Source organism: Balaenoptera acutorostrata, chromosome 1, assembly GCF_949987535.1.
Source record: "Balaenoptera acutorostrata chromosome 1, mBalAcu1.1, whole genome shotgun sequence".
In the NCBI taxonomy this organism is placed as follows: Eukaryota; Metazoa; Chordata; class Mammalia; order Artiodactyla; family Balaenopteridae; genus Balaenoptera; species Balaenoptera acutorostrata.
In genome coordinates this window covers 66,042,239-66,067,535 of record NC_080064.1, presented here as the reverse complement: position 1 = coordinate 66,067,535, position 25,297 = coordinate 66,042,239, and the positions used below count along the sequence as shown (strand labels likewise).

The 25,297-nt window shown below is 39.4% G+C and overlaps 1 protein-coding gene and 1 pseudogene across 3 annotated transcripts in view; one reads left to right on the top strand and one right to left on the bottom strand.

The window, feature by feature from the left end:
- Nucleotides 1-25,297, top strand: part of SLC44A5 (solute carrier family 44 member 5) — a 357,535-nt gene that overhangs the window by 190,335 nt on the left and 141,903 nt on the right. For 2 of the 3 annotated variants that reach the window (XM_057534098.1, XM_057534090.1), the window contains exon 2: nt 19,251-19,299. In XM_057534098.1, the coding sequence (XP_057390081.1) occupies nt 19,251-19,299 (49 nt within the window). Of the gene's footprint in view, nt 1-19,250; nt 19,300-21,719; nt 21,783-25,297 lie in introns of those variants that run through there. The other variant, XM_057534109.1, reaches the window with a different exon arrangement.
- Nucleotides 1,053-1,578, bottom strand: LOC103014663 (protein PBDC1-like; annotated as a pseudogene).

Here is a 25,297-nt window from a genome sequence, read left to right as displayed (position 1 = left end):
AAATCCATTTTGTGAGCAAAAAAATTTCATGAGCATTTCTGTCTCACATACGCTCCATAGAATTTACAAGTATAAAACCCAGTCTATTTTATCTTTGACTTGATTCAAGGAGACAGGACTCCAGGAAGGAGTGAGATGAGCCCCCAGGCATCCATTCCAAGTGATTATCTTGTTCTGTAACACACCCCCACCCACTACCCTGAGAAAGAAGAAAGAATATCAATCTCTCTCTTTTGTTTTCTCTCTGAATAGAGGTGACAGTTTAGAATGGGTCATGAAGTAGGTTGTGTACCCCTGCTGTCTGCTATTCCCCTGATGGTCATTATAAGTGACTAGTTTGACTGATTGGTGAAAGACCATAGTTTACCACAATTTTCCCTCAATTATCCTATAAGCAGAGACATCCACATGATACAGATTCTAATAGTGTACTCCACCTGCAGTTTTTATTAGTTGGATTGTGATGCCTTGTGGGTAGAAATTATGTACTAAAACATGTTTTCTTTCCTACATTTCAGGCCCATGAATAGGGATGTTTTTCTAGTGATTATGATCTTCCATCTTCTTGAATTGTGGCAAAAGTCAGAGTTGATAAGCAGTTTAATTTTGGTCTCATCAATAACCTGTGGACGATATGAGGAAGTAGGAGAGATATTATCACCAGCTACCAAACTGCTTTATGCAATTGTGATAAGTTGACCACTTCTTGCTATTTTTCTTTAGTGTTTATTCTTAAGTTCAACAGAAAGTCTTGTACTCAACTATAACTTTTTTTTTTTTGTCATAAGAACCAAAAGAAATTTATTTACAAAATTTCTGACTTGACTGGTGGTGAGAAGCAAGAAACCATCAACTAAGACCCCACTGATAGTGTTCAAGCCAGTTCACACAAGAGAACAACCATTGCAGCTCCTGATGATTAGGTCAGAAAGATGTCCTTCTGCATGTCCTTCCAGTGAACAAGGAGATACATTTGACCACAGGGGCCTGTGCAAGTAGCATCATGGTACTTGTAGGCTCAGTTGAATCACAGCTTCTAGAGTGCTGTTCCCTGTCTACCTTACATAGCTGTTTCACCACTTTTCTTGATTTCTTTGTAGGCTTCTTTCTCTTTTTCTCCTCCTTTGTTGGTTTTCTCCTTTTCTCCTTCTCTGTTGGCTCCTTTATCTTCTTTTCCTCCACTGTTGGCTCCTTCGTCTCCTCCATTGTTGGCTCCTTTCTCTTCTTCTTTGTCCTGAACACTAGTGTAAACTGCTTTGTTATAACCTTCCCGGTTCCGAACAATTTCAATGGCAAAAAATTGTATCCTGGGTGCAAAGATGGTGTTTTCCTCAGTATAGCCCTGAGAACAGTTCAGTCGCAGCAAAGTACCATAGTTGAAGTCTTCTACAATCCCATCAAACTTCAAACAGAATGGTCTCCACTTTTTGTAGTAGACTTCAGCATGCTGCATTGCTCTCATGGCCCAGGCCATCTCAATATCAGGATCGTTGCCGTAAGACTCGGCTTGGAGAGAAACAGCATGCGCCACAGACGTCAGTCCCCGGAAACCTCATCATTTCCACTGGTCGCCTCCATGTTGCAGCCCACAAGGCGTGGCTCCAGTTCTCCAGAAATGACGTTTTGCGTGCTCCTTCCGCAGTTCCCCAACTATAACTTTAAAGATAATTTTCTCCTTTTTTTTTTTTTTTTACAAAAGTTAATGTTTGTATTTATATAATGATGAAAACTATCATTTTCCCTAACCTTTATTCATTTACTGTGCTACTGCCTGAACTCTGTAGATGGAAAGGCAAGATGAAGTCACTTATTTTTATTTTTAGGGTGAGTAAATATGCTCTTCATTTCCTATCTCTGGTTGTGAAATTGTTCTTATAATTTTTAGGAGGTAGAGGAATAGGGAGGGACTGGCATGATAATGAAATGTATAACCTATGAAACTGGAAGAAAATAAGGAGTTGCTTCAGTATAATTAGAGTATGTCATGGGTCTTTTTTTTTTTTTTTTTGAGTGCCACATGTTGAGCAATAAAATACAAATATGGCTAGAAAGAAATATTAGAAAACCCAAGCTGAATAACCTTCAAACTCAATTCATGTTCTTGTTTGCTTCTAGACTCTTTTTAAATCAATATTGATTCAGAATTTTATTTATTCTGAGAAGATGTGTGATTATCCAATAATTCATGGCTGTTCTATAGCACAAATTCACTGCTTTGTCACAGTAGTCAAGAAAAATCATTTTTTCAGAAGTGCATTTCCAGTGCCCCCAAACGTGCATCTTTCAGCACTGCCTATAAAATCAGTCTATTAAGATGCAGCCTGAGTGCTTTATGTATGTTTTCTTTTACCTGCTCAGTGGAAATGAGGTTGCTTCTTTTAGGTATTACTTCTAAGGTTGGCATTCTAACTAAATGTTAACAATTTGTGTTCATATAGGGCAGACTGTTTCAAATGATGATGCGAACTATTTAGAAACCAACGCTGTGATTAGAAAAACCTTTCTTAAAGTAGGAGATTTGACATTCTGGTGTAACATAGGGTGATTTATCATCCATATGTTTAGGAGGTTACTCAGACTGGGAGAAAAACCACCATTATAAGGTCATGATACCATGGTATTGTGTGGTTTGAATCAATGCTGAAGGAGTCTCATTTCCATTTCCATTAATCTTGCCATGTCCAGTGTGGGGTCATGTTTCTGCTCAAGATGAGTTTCTGGAATGCACATCATTTTCTGCATGAGGCATTGCCATCACTAGGTGATGAAGCATGGTACCATGCCCTTTCTTTCACCCCCACCAAATGCATTCCTCTGCAGTGCTTCTGGAATTGCCTCATCCTCTCTCACTGCTACAACCTCAGTCAGGCATCTACCATCTTATGTCAAATATGATAGCAATCTTCATGTTGGTGCGTCTGCCTTAACTTTTCTATTTCCTCTGCATCAAGCAGAAACAAAAACACATGACGGTTGGGTTACTTTCTCAGGAGACTTGAGGGGCTTTGTACATCCTCCTCCAACTCCCGATGATATACATCATTCCCCTAACTGCTCTCCTCCCCCAGACATAGCTCTTCGCTATGGCTCAGTATGTGCTTTCGTCCAGCTTTCCCATGTGCCACAAAATTCTGTCGTTTAAGCAGGCTCAAAATTCCTCTCCTCCAAAAAGTGATTCCATAAATGTCACACCCATCTTAGTCATTGAAACCATTTAGAATTGTTGGTGTCACTTATAGCCAGTGTGACAATTCAACCAAAGTTGAGTTGCATCGATTTTGCACAGATCAACTTTGGTTATAAAGGTGATTTACATATCCTTTACTATTTTCCAGTTAGATGGTCACCCTGAAGGCAGAAATTGTTTCCTTCTTTTTTCATTTTTTATTTTTTGCTACTATCATTCTATAAATGACAAAATGGAAGTTCAGAGAGAAAAAAGCAATTCTCTCAAGATCATACAGCTTGTAGGTAGCAGAGATGACATTTGATACCAGGTAATTTGATACCAATTTTTAAAAAAAATCTCATTAATAGGTTTTTAATATGATTTTTTAAATTAATTAATTTATTTTATTTATTTTTGGCTGCGCTGGGTCTTCCTTGCTGCGTGCGTGCTTTCTCTAGTTGCGGAGAGCGGGGGCTACTCTTCGTTGCGGTGCGTGGGCTGCTTATTGCGGTGGTTTCTCTTGTTGCGGAGCACGGGCTCTAGGCACGCGGGCTTCCGCAGTTGTGGCTCGCGGGCTCTAGAGCGCAGGCTCAGTAGTTGTGGTGCAGGGGCTTCGTTGCTCCGCGGCGTGTGGGAACTTCCCGGATCAGGGGTTGAACCCTTGTCCCCTGCATTGGCAGGCGGATTCTTAACCACTGCGCCACCAGGGAAGCCCAGATACCAATTTTTATGCACCGGTATGAGATACTGTCTCCCTTACTTCCTTTGTTAACTCCTCCTGATCTTGACATTACAAATTGTATGGTAAATTAGTGTTAGTGATAGGGAGAGTAATTTTTTTTTACATAAGTGCATTTTAAGAAGTCTATTAACTTGCTTTTAATCCAAGTTGAAATTTATCTAAAATAATTAGCTGATGATTGTCAAGATTGATCTCCTATTTGTATTTTTATATCCTAAATTAAAGATATGAGAGTTCAAAATTACATTGACATTCTTTTTAAACTTACTCTATAAACATTTATTGAGTGCCTGTTATGTATATATTGATACCAGGCACCAAAGTAGGTAATAGCAATAGAGCAATAACCAAGGTCTAGTTTCTGCCCTGCAGGAGCTATCAATCCAATAGAAGGATAGTCGTGTGTATTAGCTTCCTCTGCTGCTGTAATGAATTACCACAAATGAGGTGGCTTAAAAATCACACAAATGTATCTTATAATTCTGGAGGTCAGAAGTCCAAAATAGGTCTCAGTGGGCTAAAATCAAGGTGTCGGCAGGGCTGCGTTTTTTTCTAGAGACTCAATGGGAGAAGCAGTCTTCTTACATTTCCAGCTTCTAGAAGTTGCCACATTCTTTGGCTCATCACCCGCTTCTGTCATCAAAGCCAGCAATGTCCAGTCAAGGTTTTCTCATCTTGCGTCACTCTGACCTTGTTTCCATTGTTGCATCTCCTTCTTTGACTCTTCTGTCTCCCTTTTCCCCACTTAAGGACTCTTATGATTATATTGGGCTCACCTAGATTATCCAGGATAATCTCCACATCTCATGGTTCTCAACTTAATTAAATCTGCAAAGTCCCTCTTGCCATGTAAGGTAACATTCACAAATTTTGGCATTGGGACGTGGGCATCAGTCTACCACTGCATGTAAACAAACACCTTGTTGGTATGGTGTATCAAGTGCAACAATGCAAATAATAGAAGTATGTATGTCTCAGAGATGAATGGAATTAGTTACCATGGGGTGGGGTTATATGAAAGTTCTCAACATTGGTCTCCAGTCAAAGTGGGCTCCACTTACTGGCACAATGGCCAGTAGAATGTCTTTAGTCCTTGTTCTCCTTGACAATGAGTGGGAAGTTTGTAAGGGGAACTGTAGGCTTCCTTTAACCATTGCCAAGGGAACAAAGAGGGGAAAGTCATCTTATTCAAATGGCAGTATGCAAAATACCTGATTTTGGAGGGGAACCATAGCAGTACAGATTGGCTAAAAGATCAAGTTAAAGTGAAGGGTGGTAGGAGATGAGGCTGGTGAGATGGGCCAGGCGGAGAAAGGCCAGATGTGCTGGGCTGAGAAGTCGGAACATCATCCTGTAAGAAATGGCAAAGAACACGGCTCCTTGTCCTGTGTTGAGACTTAGACGAAAGAGAACCCTTTCCTTGTAAGAAATGACAGGCCCTTATTTATGGACACAGCATCTTAAACATGTTTGAAAAATAAAGTAAAACAAGTATTTAATTATTCACAGTTCTCCACTGACTGTTGTTGAATATTAAAGCAAGACAATTTTGTATGACACTATTTTCCCATGCTTGTTGGAAAGTTATCTGAAGTGCTTGCTCATAATAGTTCTAAGTTCCAGGATACTTATTTACCCCACCTTAGTTCTCCCTTCACTAAGTCACATTAGATCCTCTGAAGGAGACTACCTGAATGAATAAAATTAAATGTCTCAGAATTTTGCTTTTAATAACTGATCAATGGTAGTTATATTATCATTTAAACAGATTGCATTTAAGAAAGAAAAGAGTCTTTCTAAGCATGACTGGCTGCTTTATCTTGACATTTTCATTCGACAGAGTCATGTGCAATCAGCACCCATGAACTGAATTAATTACCTGGACTGTTTTTCGTAATATTCATGAATTATTTCTAGTAAAAAATTGCATTGTATGCATGCAGTATAAACTGTTAGCTACAATAACAAATGTGCAACTGTCTGTAATGAATATTTTTTATTGTCACAATAATTTTGGTGATCAGAGAGTCATAAGAACTGAAGAAGCTTTTAAAATGATTACCCAATCTTAATTTCTTTTTCTTTAAGTGAGAAATATGAATTGCATTTAATTAGCTAAGCTATGTGATAGTGAAGCATTGTAGCTCTTTTTATTTAGCTGGCCCCTCAGTCTATTTATTCCAGAGATGCAATTAGAGCACATGAGAGCCTCAGAAAAAGCGATGCCCTGCATTGATTTCAGGAAATAAAAAATTTGCATGACAATACAAATTCTGTCAGCACATGGGGCAGGCTGAAGTCATCACTTTCCAGCTGCCATTACTATATGAAATCAGCTAAATCTTATCATTTGACTGTGGTCTTAGTGTATTTGCAACTGAAATATAAGGCAGCCAGAATTTACAATCAAAAAGTGTCAGCTTTTCAGATTTGACAATAGCATTTCATTTATACTACAATCCACTTTTTCACTTTGTGAGGTGCAAATCACACCAAAATTAGAAGCCAGACTAGACACTTTTAAACCAGTTTTTCCCATTTTTATGTAAAAAGCAAATAATTACAGGATCAATATAAGTTTTTAACCTCTTTCAATATGTCTTCTCTCCCCACTCATCTATGGAATTTCTCTAACATCACTATTGAGAAATTCACTGCCAGGTAGCTGAACACAGGCTTTGGGATCAGACCATCTGCCTTTGAATGCCATCTCCACCCCTTATTAGCTGAGTGAGCTAGGACAAATTAGCTTATCCTCTGTGACTCAACTTCCTCATCTATAAAATTGAAGGATAACAATGGCATACATCACAGATTTATTGGTAGCATTAAATGATATAATAAATATACCACTGCTATTGTATTGCACAGCTCAAGGGGGTACAATTCACACTGTGTTCTATGTGGAACTTTGAAAATGACATATCTGTGTGTAAACCACTTAACAGCAGTTCCTGGTACAAATAAGCATTCATTTAATAATCATTTTTCTGTGGAATTTATAATCCTTCTTTCTTGAAATTCTTGAGCTTTCTTGAATATCACTTTTCTGCTTCTCTTTCTGTAACTGTTATCTCTTACCCTTAATTGTGGTGTTTCCCAAAGCTCATACACATCTGATGACGTGCTTTTCTCTTACTCCATCAGGTTTGGTCTGTTATGTACATCTAGAAATAAGGACTGTGCATGAACTGAGACAGAGGTTAAGAATGAAATTCAGAATAAAATCAAGTGGCCTAGTGGTCTCCAAATCTGATTGTGCATCAGAATTATCTGATGGGACATTAAAAATTACACATTCTAGGTCCACCCCAGACCTACAGAATTGTAGTACTTTGTGTGGAGGGGCTGGAAGTTGTACCACCACCACCGGCACCCCCCCCCCCCCCCCCGCCCCCAACCAAAGTTTTCAAGATATTTTAGCTGTTCAGCCAGTTTGGGGATGGAAATCTGGAACCAGCAAGAATATCGGCACTAGTGTTCCACATCAGAGTGGAAGATCCAAGTCAAAAAGCACAGGGGCTAGAGAGCTGGTGGGAAGTAGAGCCCAAGTTCAGAGTCAGTCAAGAGCAGGAGAGACCTATCCATTCATGACCCCCTCTGCGTTCCACAGCACCCTCTGCATGTCTCTATCATGGCTCTTAACACCAGTGTTGATATTATAGTCTTGAGCTTATATTTCTTACTCAACTGTGAGATTTGTGAAAGCAGACTTAGTCTCCAGAATTCATCCTTGAATCCCCACCACCTTTTTATTGCAACGATATAATAATGTTGTTAAAATGAGTTATTGAAACCCTAAGTCAGGTCAAGAGAGTGAGTGTATTAGTGTGACTCCTTGGTTGCCTGTACCTAGCAAAAAGCAAGAAAAAGGACTTCATTATAAGGATACAATGTATCTCACGAAACTCAACCCCAGGTCTCAGGTAGGGACTGGAACAGGAAGCGGAAGTCTATCAGGATTTCCATCTTCGCTTCTCCTTGTGCATCTGCTTCAGTAATTTCTTTCTGAAAGCTCACTTTCTCTGCTTCTCTGGTCTTCAAGCTTTATATTTTGCAGTTCTGATCTCCTGATGCCTAACTCACTGTCTATTCTAATTCCTGGGATAGAGTGGCCAGAAATGACTGGCCTAGTTTGGGTCTAGTGTCCAAACCAGATCTAGTCACTGATTGCCAAGGAACAGGCACATGGGAGAAACTTGGCAGCCAGAGACCATGCCTGTGGATTACAGAGGAAGTCAGTTCCCAGAGAAGGCGTGACTAGATACCCTGAAATGTATTTGTCGCCATGAGGCAGAGTCAGACAAGCAGTCAGAAAGGAAGCTGACAGTGTGTCAGAGAACTGTAGGATATACAGACTGTCTCAAACAGGAAGCATTTTACTCACTTCCCCAGAGTAGGAACCGCTGCTGGCAGTGCAGGGTATGACCAACAGGGGTCTGTTCTGCTGCAACGAGACAGGGACGAGTGTGGCTCCCAGGTGCATTATTTACCACCTGGGTGACGGTGGGTACAGTCCTTAGCCTCGCTATGCCTGGTTTTTTGCGTATGTAAAGTGAGGCTAATAATGGTTTCCAGGCTACCTATACAATAAGGTTATTTTTTCAAAGTAAACAAAATAATGCATAAAAGCACTTAGTACAGTGCTAAAAACGTATTAAACATTTAATGCTAAAAAAGTATTAAATGTTACTGTTATTGTCATTATAACAAGAGATCCTGATACTCTTTATGGAAAATTTATCACTTTTCATGTGGTAACGTTATGACTTCCAAATATTTATCTCAAGATTTGACCCATGACTTCAGTTTCTTTTTTGTAAACTTTTTAAATTTAAATAGAGTTGATTTACAATATTGTGCCAATGTCTGCTGTACAACAGGGTGACTCAGTTATACACATATACACATTCTTTTTTTAAATTTTTATTAATTTAACATCTTTATTGGAGTATAATTGCTTTACAATGGTGTGTTAGTTTCTGCTGTGTAACAAAGTGAATCAACTATACATATACATATATCCCCATATCTCCTCCCTGTTGGGTCTCCGTCCCACTCGCCCTATCCTGCCCCTCTAGGTGGACACAAAGCACCAGGCTGATCTCCCTGTGCTATGCGGCTGCTTCCCACTAGCTATCTATTTTACGTTTGGTAGTGTATATATGTCAATGCTACTCTCACTTCGTCCCAGCTTCCCCTTCCCCCTCCCCGTGTCCTCAAGTCCATTCTCTACATCTGCAACTTTATTCCTGTCCTGCCCCTAGGCTCACCAGAACGACTTTTTTTTTAGATTCCATATATGTGTTAGTATACGGCATTTCTTTTTCTCTTCCTGACTTACTTCACTCTGTATGACAGACTCTAGGTCCATCCACCTTACTAAAAATAACTTAATTTCATTTCTTTTTATGGCTGAGTAATATTCCACTGTATATATGTGCCACATCTTCTTTATCCATTCATCTGTCGATGGACACTTAGGTTGCTTCCGTGTCCTGGCTATTGTAAATAGAGCTGCAATGAACATTGGGGTACATGACTCTTTTTGAACTATGGTTTTCTCAGGGTATATGCCCAGTAGTGGCATTGCTGGGTTGTATGGTAGTTCTATTTTTAGTTTTTTAAGGAACCTCCATAGTGTTCTCCATAGTGACTGTATCAATTTACATTCCCACCAACAGTGCAAGAGGGTTCCCTTTTCTCCACACCCTCTCCAGCATTTATTGTTTGTAGATTTTTTGATGATGTCCATTCTGACTGGGATGAGATGATATCTCATTATAGTTTTGATTTGCATTTCTCTAATGATTAATGATATTGAGCATTCTTTCATGTGTTTGTTGGCAATTTATATATCTTCTTTGGAGAAATGTCTATTTAGGTCTTCTGCCCATTTTTGGATTGGGTTGTTTATTTTTCTGATATTGAGCTGCATGAGCTGCTTGTAAATTTTGGAGATGAATCCTTTGTCAGTTGCTTCATTTGCAAATATCTTCTCCCATTCTGAGGGTTGTCTTTTCGTCTTGTTTATAGTTTCATTTGCTGTGCAAAAGCTTTTAAGTTTCATTAGGTCCCATTTGTTTATTTTTGTTTTTATTTCCATTTCTCTAGGAGGTGGGTCAAAAAGGATCTTGCTCTGATTTATGTCAGAGTGTTCTGCCTATGTTTGTTTTGCTCTAAGAGTTTGATAGCGTCTGGCCTTACATTTAGGTCTTTAATCCATTTTGAGTTTATTTTTGTGTATGGTGTTAGAGAGTGTTCTAATTTCTTTCTTTTACATGTAGCTGTGCAGTTTTCCCGGCATCACTTATTGAAGAGGCTGTCTTTTCTCCATTGTATATTCTTGCCTCCTTTATCAAAGATAAGTTGACCATATGTGCGTGGGTTTTTCTCTGGGCTTTCTATCCTCTCCATTGATCTATATTTCTGTTTTTGTGCCAGTACCGTACTGTCTTGATTACTGTAGCTTTGTAGTTTAGTCTGTAGTCTGAGAGCCTGATTCTTCTAGCTCCATTTTTCTTTCTCAAGATTGCTTTGGCTATTCGGAGTCTTTTGTGTTTCCATACAAATTGTGAAATTTTTTGTTCTAGTTCTGTGAAAAATGCCATTGGTAGTTTGATAGGGATTGCATTGAATCTGTAGATTGCTTTGTGTAGTACAGTAATTTTCACAATGTTGATTCTTGCAATCCAAGAACTTGGTATATTTCTCCATCTATTTGTATCATCTTTAATTTCTTTCATCAGTGTCTTATAATTTTCTGCATACAGGTCTTTTGTCTCCTTAGGTGGGTTTATTCCTAGGCATTTTATTCTTTTTGTTGCAATGGTAAATGGGAGTGTTTTCTTAATTTCACTTTCAGATTTTTCATCATTAGTGTATAGGAATGCAAGAGATTTCTGTGCATTAATTTTGTGTCCTGCTACTTTACCAAATTCATTGATTAGCTCTAGTAGTTTTATGGTAACATCTTTAGGATTCTCTATGTATAGTATCATGTCATCTGCAAACAGTGACAGCTTTACTTCTTCTTTTCCGATTTGGATTCCTTGTATTTCTTTTTCTTCTCTGATTGCTGTGGCTACAACTTCCATGTTGAATAATAGCGGTGAGAGTTGGCAACCTTGTCTTGTTCCTGATCTTAGTAGAAATGGTTTCAGTTTTTCACCATTGAGGACAATGTTGGCTGTGGGTTTGTCATATACGGCCTTTATTATGTTGAGGTAAGTTCCCTCTATGCCTACTTTCTGGAGGGTTTTTATCATAAATCTGTGTTGAATTTTATTGAAAGCTTTCTCTGCATCTATTGAGATGATCATATGGTTTTTCTCCTTCAATTTGTTAATATGGTGTATCACATTGATTGATTTGCGTATATTGAAGAATCCTTGCATTCCTGGGATAAACCCCACTTGATCATGGTGTATGATCCTTTTAATGTGTTGTTGAATTCTGTTTGCTAGTATTTTGTTGAGGATTTTTGCATCTATGTTCATCAGTGATATTGGCCTGTAGTTTTCTTTCTTTGTGGCATCTTTGTCTGGTTTTGGTAGCTGGGTGATTGTGGCCTCGTAGAATGAGTTTGGGAGTGTTCCTCCCTCTGCTATATTTTGGAAGAGTTTGAGAAGGATAGGTGTTAGCTCTTCTCTAAATGTTTGATAGAATTTGCCTGTGAAGTCTTCTGGTCCTGGGCTTTTGTTTGTTGGAAGATTTTTAATCACAGTTTCAATTTCAGTGCCTGTGATTGGTCTGTTTATCTTTTCTATTTCTTCCTGGTTCAGTCTCGGAAGGTTGTGCTTTTCTAAGAATTTGTCCATTTCTTCCAGGTTGTCCATTTTATTGGCATAGAGTTGCTTGTAGTAATCTCTCACGATCCTTTGCATTCTGCACTGTCAGTTGTTACTTTTCCTTTTTCATTTCTAATTCTACTGATTTGAGTCTTTTCCCTTTTTTTCTTGATTAGTCTGACTAATGGTTTATTAATTTTGTTTATCTTCTCAAAGAACCAGCTTTTAGTTTTATTGATCTTTGCTGTTGTTTCTTCAATTTCTTTTTCATTTATTTCTGATCTGATCTTTATGATTTCTTTCCTTCTGCTAACTTTGGGGTTTTTTGTTCTTCTTTCTCTAATTGCTTTAGGTGTAAGGTTAGGTTGTTTATTTGAGATGTTTCTTGTCTCTTAAGGTAGGATTGTATTGATATAAAATTCCCTCTTAGAACTGCTTTTGCTGCATCCCATAGGTTTTGGGTCGTCATGTTTTCATTGTCATTTGTTTCCAGGTATTTTTTGATTTCCTCTTTGATTTCTTCAGTGATCTCTTGGTTATTTAGTAGTGTATTGTTTAGCCTCCATGTGTTTGTATTTTTTACACCTTTTTTCCTATAATTGATATCTAGTCTCATAGTGTTGTGGTCAGAAAAGATACTTGATACAATTTCAATTTTCTTAAATTTACCAAGGCGTGATTTGTGACCCAAGATATGATCTATCCTGGAGAATGCTCCATGAGCACTTGAGAAGAAAGTGTATTCTGTTGTTTTTGGATGGAATGTCCTATAAATATCAATTAAGTCCATCTTGTTTAATGTATCATTTAAAGCTTGTGTTTCCTTATTTATTTTCATTTTGGATGATCTGTCCATTGGTGAAAGTGGGGTGTTAACGTCCCCTACCATGATTGTGTTGCTGTCAATTTCCCCTTTTATGGCTGTTAGTATTTGCATTATGTATTGTGGTGCTCCTATGTTGGGTGCATAAATATTTACAATTCTTATATCTTCTTCTTGGATTGATCCCTTGATCATTATGTAGTGTCCTTCTTTGTCTCTTGTAATAGTCTTTATTTTAAAGTCTATTTTGTCTGATATGAGAATTACTATGACAGCTTTCTTTTGATTTCCATTTGCATGGAATATCTTTTTCCATCCCCTCACTTTCAGTCTGTATGTGTTCCTAGGTCTGAAGTGGATCTCTTGTAGACAGCATATATACAGGTCTTGTTTTTGTATCCATTCAGTCAGTCTATGTCTTTTGATTGGAGCATTTAATCCATTTACATTTAAGGTAATTATCAATATGTATGTTCCTATTACCATTTTCTTAATTGTTTGGGGTTTGTTATTGTAGGTCTTTTCCTTCTCTTGTATTTCCTGCCTAGAGAAGTTCCTTTAGCATTTGTTGTAAAGGTGGTTTGGTGGTGCTGAATTCTCTTAGCTTTTGCTTATATGTAAAGGTTTTAATTTCTCCGTTGAATCTGAATGAGATATTTGCTGGGTAGAGTAATCTCGGTTGTAGGTTTTTCTCTTTCATCACTGTAAATATGTCCTGCCACTCCCTTCTGGCCTGCACAGTTTCTGCGAAAAGATCAGTTGTTACCCTTATGGGGATTCCCTTGTATGTTATTTGTTGTTTTTCCCTTGCTGCTTTTAATATTTTTTCTTTGTATTGAATTTTTGATAGTTTGATTAATATGTGTCTTGGCATGTTTATCCCTGGATTTATCCTCTGTGGGACTGTCTGTGCTTCCTGGACTTGATTAACTGTTTCCTTTCCCATATTAGGGAAGTTTTCAACTATAATCTCTTCAAATATTTTCTCAATCCCTTTCTTTTTCTCTTCTTCTTCTGAGACCCCTATAATTCGAATGTTGGTGTGTTTAATGTTGTCCCAGAGGTCTCTGAGACTGTCCTCAAATCTTTTCATTCTTTTTTCTTTATTCTGCTCTGCAATAGTTATTTCCACTCTTTTATCTTCCAGGTCACTTATCTGTTCTTCTGCCTCAGTTATTCTGCTATTGATCCCTTCTGGAGAATTTTGTATTTCATTTATTGTGTTGGTCATCATTGTTTGTTTGCTCTTTAGTTCTTCTAGGCCCTTGTTAAACATTTCTTGTATTTTCTCCATTCTATTTCCAAGATTCTGGATCATCTTTACTCTCATTATTCTGAACTCTTTTTCAGGTAGGCTGCCTATTTTCTCTTCATTTGTTAGGTCTGGTGGGTTTTTACCTTGCTCCTTCATCTGCTGTGTGTTTCTCTGTCTTCTCATTTTGCTTAACTTACTGTGTTTGGTGTCTCCCTTTCGCAGGCTGCAGGTTTGTAGTTCCTGTTGTTTTTGGTATCTGCCCTCAATGGCTAAGGTTGGTTCAGTGGGTTGTGTAGGCTTCCTGGTGGAGGGGACTAGTGCCTGTGTTCCGGTGTATGAGGGTAGATCTTGTCTTTCTGGTGGACAGGTCCACGTCTGGTGGTGTGTTTTGGGGTGTCTGTGGCCTTATTATGATTTTAGGCAGCCTCTCTGCTAATGGGTGGGGTTGTGTTCCTGTCTTGCTAGTAGTTTGGCATAGGGTGCCCAGCACTGTAGCTTGCTGGTCGTTGAATGGAGCTGGGTCTTGCCATTGAGATGGAGATCTCTGGGAGATTTTCGCCGTTTGATATCACATGGAGCTGGGAGGTTTCTGGTGGACCAATGTCCTGAACTTTGCTCTCCCACCTCAGAGGCACAGCCCTGATGCCTGGGTGGAGCACCAAGAGCCTGTCATCCATACGGCTCAGAATAAAAGGATGAGAGAAAGAAAGAAAGAAAAAGATAAAGTAAAATAAAATAAAATAAATTGAAATGAAATGAAATAAAATGAAATACAATAAAGTTATTAAAATAAAAAATAATTGTTAAACAAAATTTTTAAAGTAATGAAATGAAAAAGAAAGAAAGAAAGAAGACAGCAACCAAACCAAAAAACAAATCCACCGATGATAACAAGAGCTAAAAACTATACTAAAAAAAAAAAGAAAAACAAACAAACAAAAAAATGGACAGACAGAACCCTAGGAGAAATGGTAAAAGTAAAGCTATACAGACAAAATCACACACAGATGCATACCCATACACACTCACAAAAAGAGAAAAAGGGAAAATATATATATATATCATTGCTCCCAAAGTCCACCTCCTCAATTTGGGATGATTTGTTGTCTATTCAGGTATTCCAGAGATGCAGGTTACATCAAGTTGATTGTGGAGATTTAATCCGCTGCTCCTGAGGCTGCTGGGAGAGATTTCCCTTTCTCTTCTTTGTTCACACAGTTCCTGGGGTTCAGCTTTGGATTTGGACCCGCCTCTGTGTGTAGGTCGCCTGAGGGCGTCTGTTTTTCACTCTGACAGGACGGGGTTAAAGGAGCAGCTGATTCGGGGGCTCTGGCTCACTCAGGCCGGGGGGAGGGAGGGGTATGGATGCGGGGTGAGCCTGCGGCGGCAGAGGCCAGCATGACATTGCACCAGCCTGAGGTGTGCCATGCATTCTCCCGGGGATGTTGTCCCCGGATCCCGGGACCCTGGCAGTGGCGGGCTGCACAGTCTCCTGGGAGGGGAGGTGTGGATAGTGACCTGTGCTTGCACACAGGCTTCTTGGTGGCTGCAGTAGCAGCCTCAGCGTCTCATGCCCATCTCTGGGGTCCGCGCTGATAGCCGCGGCTCGCGCCCGTCTCTGGAGCTTATTTAAGTGGCGCTCTTAATCCCCTCTCCTCGCGCACCAGGAAACAAAGAGGCAAGAAAAAGTCTCTTGCCTCTTAGGCAGCTCCAGACTTTTCCCGGACTCCCTCCCAGCTAGCTGTGGCGCACTAGCCCCCTTCACGCTGTGTTCACGCTGCCAACCCCAGTCCTCTCCCTGGGATCCGACCGAAGCCCGAGCCTCAGCTCTCAGCCCCCGCCCGCCCCGGCGGGTGAGCAGACAAGCCTCTCGGGCTGGTGAGTGCTGGTCGGCACCGATCCTCTGTGTGGGAATCTCTCCCCTTTGCCCTCCGCACCCCTGTGGCTGTGCTCTCCTCCGTGGCTCCGAAGCTTCCCCCCTCTGCCACCCGCAGTCTCCGCCCGCGAAGGGGCTTCATAGTGTGTGGAAACATTTCTTTCTTCACAGCTCCCTCCCACTGGTGCAGGTCCCATCCCTATTCTTTTGTCTCTGTTATTTCTTGTTTCTTTTGCTTTACCCAGGTACTTGGGGAGTTTCTTGCCTTTTGGGAGGTCTGAGGTCTTCTGCCAGCGTTCAGTAGGTGTTCTGTAGGAGCAGTTCCACGTGTAGATGTATTTGTGGTGTATCTGTGGGGAGGAAGGTGGTCTCCACATCTTACTCTTCCGCCATCTTGAAGCTCCTCCCCTAGACATTCTTTTTTTAAAAATATTCTTTTCCATTATGGATTATCACAGGATATTGAGTATAGTTCCCTGTGCTATACATTAGGGCCTTGGTGTTTATCCTTTCTAAATGTAATAGTTTACATCTACCAACCCCAAATTCCCAGTCCATCCCTCTCCCTCCCCACAAGACTGCAGTTTCTGAACTCCAGTTGAACACTGGACTTTCAATTAGATGTCACTTCAAATTCAAAAAGAGCCAAATCAACCTCATGCTCTTTTCCTTATGACAACTGTATAACCTCTTCCACCTGCTAACATTCCCATCTGTTTTAATAGCATCAACATTTCCTTAAACTGAGATGAAAACCAGAAGTGACTGAGAATCACAATTTCTAGGTCTGAAATCTCTTTTTTTTAATTTATTTATTTATTTATTTATTTATTTTTGGCTGTGCTGGGTCTTTGGTTCGTGCGAGGTCTTTCTCCAGTTGCGGCAAGTGGGGGCCACTCTTCATCGCGGTGCGGGGACCGCTCTTCATCGCGGTGCACGGGCCTTTCACTATCGCGGCCCCTCCCGTCGCGGGGCACAGGCTCCAGAAGCGCAGGCTCAGCAGCCGTGGCTCACGGGCCCAGCCGCTCCGCGGCATGTGGGATCCTCCCAGACCAGGGCTCGAACCCGTGTCTCCTGCATTAGCAGGCAGATTCTCAACCACTGCGCCACCAGGGAAGCCCTGAAATCTCTTTGTTTGGAACCTTTTTTGACTTCTTTTACATCCTGAGTCTTACCATTCATCAAGTGCTTTTTATCTTTTTCGTGTAATTCTCTGACTAAGAATGAACATTCATTGGGGGCTTACTAAGTGCCAGCCACTGTTTTAAGCATTTTTACAGGTATTAATTCATTTAATCCTCATAACATCTTTCTGGCATAGGTACTATTATCATCCCCATATACATATATGGAAACTGAGACTTAGAGAAGTGATATGATCTGTCTAGGGTCACTGCTAGTAAGTGATAGAGAGCAGGCAGTCTGACTCCAGAGCCATTGCTCCTAACCCATAAGCCACACGACTGCTCTGTGATGATCCTGGAATCTGTCTTTCCATTACTTCTACCACTTTGGGTCGTAGCTCACATGACTTTACCTCTATTACTGCAATAGACTCCTGGTTGGTCCCCTTGACTTTGCACTTTGTGATACAACTTATATATGGCCACCAGATTGCTCTTCCTTAATTAAGCCCTGCTTCTACCTTGTCCTTCCTTTGTTCCAAATCCTTCTATGACTCCCTGTGGCCTAGGATATATAAAAAAACTTCCATCCCTGGCTTTTTAGGCTTTCTGTAGTCTGGTTCCATACCATCTCTTCAGCTTTATGTTTTCCTCCTCCTGTTCCATTATCTATGACTCCAATCAGGCTGGAGGCTTTTCACCGTTCCTGAAACATGCTGTTCTTTCCTAACTCTGTGACTTCATACATCTCTAAACTTTATTTGTCCATCTGAAGATATTGTGGCTCTAGGAACCCTTCCTTACTAATCTCAACTGAATGTGACCTTTCCTTCCTTAGAACGTTCCTAACGCTTTCCTTGTGCCCCCTCTTACGATATCACATTCTGCCTTATTTGATAGCGACTTGTGTTCTTTTCTTATTTCTCTCCCTGCTTCACCACTTTGTTAGCCTGTTGAAGGCAGAGACTGTGTTTCACTAAATCTTGTATCCCCTGCAGTGCTTCTTCTAATGCAGAGCACATAACAGGCGATCAATACATAGTTACTGAATTTAACAGAATTCTAGTTTCACTGACTCAGAATGTTTCTCTTTTCCCTTTTGTTTTGTTCCAGTCTTTCACAAAAATCTCACTTCTTGAATGAAACCCCCTTGACTGCTCTAGTCCTTGATGAAACCTACTTTCTCAGAACTCTTGTAACATTTCAGGCCAATACATATAACTTAGTACTTGATTAATCATTTTATACGGTATATTCATTGTTCATGTATTACAACACAGGGCCTGATGTATAAAGATTCTCCACAAATATTTGTTGAATGAATCAATATGTCGATCTTGCCCCACCAACTGTAAGGTCTCGAAGACAGGGACCATGCTTTATAGATCTTCTGTATCCCCTCAGAGCTCTCAGCGTGTAATAGGTGCTTTATGAATATTTGCTGACTGACTGGCTCTTGGATTTCTGTTGCAAGTCTGTCCTTACCTTCCTGTTGTTCTGCCCTCAGCCTGTGATTACACTGAAGAGGTTTCTGAGTCCTCAGGTCTAATTTCCCCACTGAGAACAGGCTGAGTCAGGTTGCTGACACACAGGCCTCTTTTTGCCAGTCCCTTTTGATTCTGTCTTTGAATCAGAAGTAGGCCTTCTTACAGGGACAAATCCCTGGAGGAAGAGAGCAGGAGTCCTTAGGTTGGGGAAGAAGAGTCGGGGATTGAGAATTGCAAAATATAAACCTTTGGCCAGAAATAATTCTACAGAACTTGTTACTGGGCCTACCCAGTACATGTGAGGGAAAGGCCATTCTGTGTCTACTTTGTACTGTTTAAAGACAAGGGAAATATATGGCAATCATGATGCAAGAGTAAATGACTAGGGCCCATCTTCAGACGGCATGAAGTCTGCCAGTAGATCTAAAAAAAAACAAAAAACAAAAATAACATTTGTATAATATAATAATGATTTGTATATACCATATAGCCAACATGGCAGAGACCAACAGTGACTAGTATTCCAGTTTCTCGAAGGGAAGCCTCATCTACTGAGAGGAAAGGGAGAACTGGGATAAGCAGACATCTCTATTATGCTGCGCACCTCACAAATACACAGCAATACTTCGGAATGGCAGATGGTAGAATGTGCTTTTGCAGACTGGAAGGGCTTCAAGTTTTGCTGTCCTGGCTGCAGTCTATAATGTTGCTGCTCAGAACTGTGGGAGATATGTACACAGTGTGTCTAAGAATTACGGTCCTTAACAACTCTTCCCAGACTTGCTTCTAGCTGGAGAGAGGGAAAATGATTGACAGCTGTATCCTAGGCATACTGATGTTTCACTGGACCAAAGAATGAGTTCAACACTGCACTGAGCAGTGGACTAGCTAAGATATAAATTTTTCCTTTATTAATATTTTATATGTATTTATTTGCCATTTCATTGGCTTATATGCTTAGCAAGTTCTTTGTTTTAAATGCAGGTGATCCAAGGATACATGACCCACATTTCAAGGGGCCCATTGTCAACAGGTAAGCAATTCTTTTCTCTGGAATGTATTTTTTTTTTTTTAAATATATAGTTTTTTTATTTTTGGCTGTGTTGGGTCTTCGTTTCTGTGCGAGGGCTTTCTCTAGTTGCGGCAAGCGGGGGCCACTCCTCATCGCGGTGCGCGGGCCTCTCATTATCGCGGCCTCTCTTGTTGCGGAGCACAGGCTCCAGACGCGCAGGCTCAGTAATTGCGGCTCACAGGCCTAGTTGCTCCGCGGCATATGGGATCTTCCCAGATCAGGGCTCGAACCCGTGTCCCCTGCATTGCAGGCAGACTCTCAACCACTGCGCCACCAGGGAAGCCCCCAACATTTTTTATTGTTATAATTAGCATACAATATTATATTACTTTCAGGTATACAACATAGTGATTTGATATTTTTTATTCATTATGAAATGATCACAGTAAGTCTAGTTACCATCCATCACCATACAAAGTTAAAATATTATTGACTATATTCCCTATGTATATATTATATCCCTGTGACTTTTTTATAACTGGAGGTTTTGTGCCCCATAATGCCCTTCACCTATTTTGTTTTGTCCTCCCATGCCCCTCCCATCTGGCAACTATCAGTTTGTTCTCTGTATTTATGAGTCTGTTTCTGTTTTGTTTGTTCCTTTGTTTCTTAGATTCCACATATAAGTGAAATCATATGGTATTTGTTTTTCTCTGTCTAACTTATTTCACTTAGCATAGTACCTTCTAGGTCTATCAATATTGCCACAAATGGCAAGATTTCACTCTTTTATGGCTGAGTAATATTCCATTACACACACAGACACACACACACACCACACCACACCACATCTTCTTTATCCATTCGTATATTGAGGGACATTTAGGTTGCCTCTGTGTCTTGGCTATTGTAAATAGTGCTGCAAAGAACATAGGGGTGGATATCTTTTTGAATTAGTGTTTTCATTTTCCTCAGTTAAATACCTTGAGGTGGAATTGCTGGATCATATGGTAGTTCTATGTTTAGTTTTTAAAGGAACCTCCATACTGTTTTCCATAGTGGCTGCACTAATTTACATTTCCACCAATAATTCACCAGAGTTCCTTTTCTCCACATCCTTGCCAACACTTGTTTCTTGTCTTTTTGATCATAGCCATTCTGACAGGTGTGAGGTGGTATCTCACTGAGGTTTTGATTTGCATTTTCCTGTTGATTAGTGATGTTGTGTACCTTTTCATGTGTTTGTTGGCCATCTGTCTTCTTTGGAGAAATGTCTATTCCGGGTTTCTGCCCATTTTTAAGTCGGGTTGTTTATTTTTTTGATATTGAATTGTATGAGTTGTTTATATATTTTGTATATCAACCCCTTATCACAAGTATTGTTTGCAAATATCTTCTCCAATTTAGTAGGTTGCATTTTCATTTTGTTGGTGGTTTCTTTCACTGTGCAAAAACTTTTTAGTTTGATTTAGTCACATTAATTTATTTTTTGCTTTTGTTGCCATTGACTATTTGGAGATGTATCCAAAAACATATTGCTAAGACCAGTGTCAGAAAGGTTACTGCTTATGTTTTCTTCTAGGAGTTTTATGGTTTCAGATCTTTCATTTAAGTTTTTAATCCATTTTGATTTTATTTTGTATATGGTATGAAAAAGTTGTCTAGTTGGATTCTTTCACAATTAGCTGTCCAGTTTTCCCAACATCATTTATTGAAGAGACTGTTTCTCTCCATTGTACATTCTTGCATCCTTTATTGTAGATTAACTGACCATATAAGAGTGGGTTTACTTCTGAGTTCTCTATTCTGTTCCATTCATCTATATGTCTGCTTTTGTGCTGGTATCATGCTGTTCTAATTACTATAGCTTTGTAGTATAGTTTGAAATCAGGGAACATGATACTTCCAGCTTGGTTCTTCTTTCTCAAGATTGCTTTGGCTATTTGGGGTCTTTTGTGGTTCCATACAAATTTTAGAATTATTTGTTCTAGTTCTGTGGGAAATGCCATAGGTAATTTGAAAGGGGTTGTATTGAATCTGTGGATTGCTTTGGGTAATGTGGACATTTTAACGATATTAATTCTTACAATGCATGAGCACAGAGTATCTTTCTGTTTATTTATGTCACCTTCAATTTCTTTTATCAATGTCTTATAGTTTTCAGAGTTAAGGTCTTTTACTTCCTTTTTAAATTTATTCCTAGATATTTTATTTGTGGAAGTAACAGTAAGTGGGATTGTCTTCTTCATTTCTAATGGTTCATTATTAGTGTATAGAAAAGAAACAGATTTCTGTTTATTAAATTTGTATCCTGCAACTTTACTGAACTCTTTTATTAGTTTCGTTAGTGTTTTGGTGAAGTCTTTAGGGTGTTCTATATGTAGTTATGTTGTCTGCAGATAGTAACAGTTTTATTTCTTCCCTTTCAGTTTGAACACCTTTTATTCCTTTTTTTTGTCTGGTTACCATGGCTAGGACTTCCAATACCATGCTGATTAAAAGTGGTAAGCGTGGGCATCCTTGTCTTGTTCTTAATCTTAGAGGAAAATCTTTTATCTTTTTACTGTTGGGTACAACGTTGGATGTGGATTTGTCATATATGGCCTCTATAATGTTGAGGTATGTTCCCTCTATACCCACTTTGTTGAGAGTGTTTATCATAAATGGATGTTGAATTTTGTCAAATGCTTTTTTTCTTCATCTACTGAGATGATCATATGATTTCTTACATTTGTTTCATTAATGTGATGTATCACATTGATTGATTTGCAGCTATTGAACCATCCTTCAATCCCTGGAATAAATAAATCCCACTTGATGATGGTATATGATCATTTTAATGTATTGTTGTATTCAGTTTGCTGATATTTTTTTTTGAAGATTTTTGCATCTATGTTCATCAGGGATATTGGCCTGTAATTGTGTGTGTGTGTGTGTGTGTGTGTGTGTGTGTGTGTGTGTCTTTGTCTGATTTTGGTATCAGGGTAATGCTACCTCATAGAATGAGTTTACAAGTACTACCTCCTCTTTAATTTCCTGGGATAGCTTGAGAAGAATTGATAACTCTTCTTCAAATGTTTCATAGAATTCCCCTGTGAAGCCATCTGGTCCTGGAATTTTGTTTGTTGGGAGTTTTTTTAAATTAATGTTTCAATATCATTACTAGTGATTGATCTGTTCAGATTTTCTATTTCTTCCTGGAAATAGAGTCTTGGAAGTTTTGGAAGATTGTATGTTTCTAGGAATGTATCCATTTCTTCTAGGTTGTCCAATTTGATGGCATATAACTGTTCATAGTGTTTCCCTATTCATTTTCTGTCTGGATGATTTATCTATCGATGTAAGTAGGGTATATAACTCCCCTACTGTTATTGTATTACTGTTTCTTTCTTTATGTCTGTTTATATTTTGCTTTACATATTCAGGTGCTCCTTTGTTGGGTGCATAAATGCCACGAAATGTTATATTCTCTTGTTGTACTGACCCCTTTATCATTATGTAATGCCCTTCTTTGTCTTTAGTTACAATCTTTTTTAAAAGTCTATTTTGTCTGATATGAGTATGGCTACCCCAGCTTTCTTTTTGTTTCCATTTGCATGGAATATCTTTTTCTATCCCTTCACTTTCACTCTGTGTGTGTCTTTAGAGCTGAGGTGAGTGCCCTGTAGCAACATATTAGGTGGGTCTTTTTTTTTTTTAAGCTACCCTATGTCTTTTGATTGACGAATTTAATCCATTTGCATTTAAAGTGATTATTGATAGGTATGTACTTATTGCCGTTTTATTCATTGTTTTCTGGTTGTTTTGTAGTTCTTCTCTGTTCTTGTCTTCTTCTCTTGGTTACTTCCCTATGGTTTGATGAATTCCTTTAGTGTTATGTCTGGATTCCTTTCTCTTTATTTTTTGTGTATCTATTTTAAGTTTTGGGTTTGGTCACAAGGTTCATATACACCAACCTGTATACATGGCCATGTATTTTAAGCTGATAGTCTTAAGTTTGAAGGCATCTAAAAGCACTGCATTTTTACTGCCCCCTCACATTTTATATTTTTGAGATCATATTTTACATCTTTTTATTTTGTGTATCTTTTAACTACTCATTGTGGTTATAGTTGACTGTACTACTCTTGTCTTTTAACTTTCAGGCTAGCTTTTTAAGTAGCTGATCTAACACATTTACTATATATTTGCCTTTACCAGTGAGGTTTTTTTCTTTCATGTATTTTAAAATTTCTATTCTGAAATAGAATAGAAATTTTATATTCTATTCTATTCTTTTCTTTTCCACTTAAAGAAGACCCTTTAAGATTTCTTGTAAGGTGGGTTTAGTGGTGATGAACTCCTTTATTTTAGCTTGTCTGGGAAACTCTTTATCTCTTTTAATTCTGAATTCTATAACCTTGCCAGATAGATTATTCTGGGTTGTAATTTTTTTTCTTTCAACACTTTAAATATATCCTGCCACTCTCTTCTGGCCTTGTAAAGTTTCTGCTGAAAAATCAGCTGATAGCCTTATGGGGTTTTCCTTTTATGGGATTAGTTGTTTTTCTCTTGCTGCCTTTGAGATTCTCTCTTTAACTGTTGCCACTTTAATTATAATATATCTTGTGTTGATTACTTTGGGTTCATCTTGTTTGGGACTCTCTAGGCGTCCTGTACCTGGATGTCTTTTTCCTTCCCCAGGACAGGGAAGTTTTCAGCCATTATGTCTTCAAATAAGTTTTCTGTCCCTTTCTCTCTCTCTTCTTTTTCTGGGACCCCTATAATGCAAATGTTAGTATGCTTGATGTTTTCCTAGATGTCCCTTAAACTCTCTTCATTTAAAGAAATTCTTTCTTCTCTTTGCTGTTCTGTTTGGGTGATTTCCACTATTCTTTCTCCAGGTAGCTGATCTACTGTTTTGTATTATATAATCTGCTACTGGTTCCCTCTTTCAGTTATTGTATTCTTCAGCTCTGATTGGTTCTGTCTTATATTTTCTAAGTCTTTGTTGAAGATCTCACTGTATTTCTCCATTCTTCTCCTAAGTATAGTGAGCATCCTCCTGACCATTTCTATGTACTCTATGTCAGGTAAATTACTTACCTCAGTTTCATTAGGATTTTTCCTAGGGTTTTATTTTGTTCTTTCATTTGGAACATATTCCTCTGTCTCCTCATTTTGTTTGACTCTTGGTGTGTGTTTCTATGAATTAGGCAGAACAGCTACCTCTCCTAGTCCTGAAGGAGTAGCCTTGTGTGGGACTGTCTACTCTGTAGACTGTTTGTACCTGGTAGCTTTGGCAGGCTAACTGGAGCTGGAGCAGGTTTCAGTTGGGTCAAGTCTCAGGGTGCATTGTGCCAAGGCTGCCTTGGCAGGTTGGCAGGAGTTAGAGTGGGCATGGGTTGGGGACAGTCCTGAAGCCACCTTGGTGGGGCCACTAGAACAGGAGCAGTCTCTGGCTGGGGGCAGTCCCTGGGTGTGCCATGTTGAGGCCACCTTGGCGGGATGGCTGGAGCTGGGGTGGGTGTGGACCAGGGGGAGTTCTGGGGGTGATTCAAACAATGGCACTTGCCAGTGCCCCTTACATCAGAGAGAGTTCCTGCAATTCTCTGCCAGTTTGGCAGAGGCTCTCAGGTTAGTAAATGGATTTCTTTTCCACATAATCTAGGTGCCCTTTAAACTAGTGTGTTTTTTGGTTTGTTTGGTTTTTGTTTTTTGCGGTGTCTCAGGATGGGTGAGTCTGCGCTCAGGTCCCTCAGTAATATCTGTCCCTGTTACAGGTTGTGGGGTCAGGGGTGAGGTTTCTGTGGATATTGTTTCTCTGTCTTTCCTACAAATTTCTACATGGTTCTTCTATTTGTAGAGCTGTTCAATCAGCCATCATGAGGAATTGCTCTCTAGGTAGGTGTAGATTCGGTGTGTTCGTGGGAGGAGGTGATTTCAGTGTCTCTCTACCGCACCATCTTGAATCTCTTTCTGTCTCTGTGATTCAACTTTTAATGCCAAAGCAGAGAAGGAAGAGTTCAGCTTCTGCCTA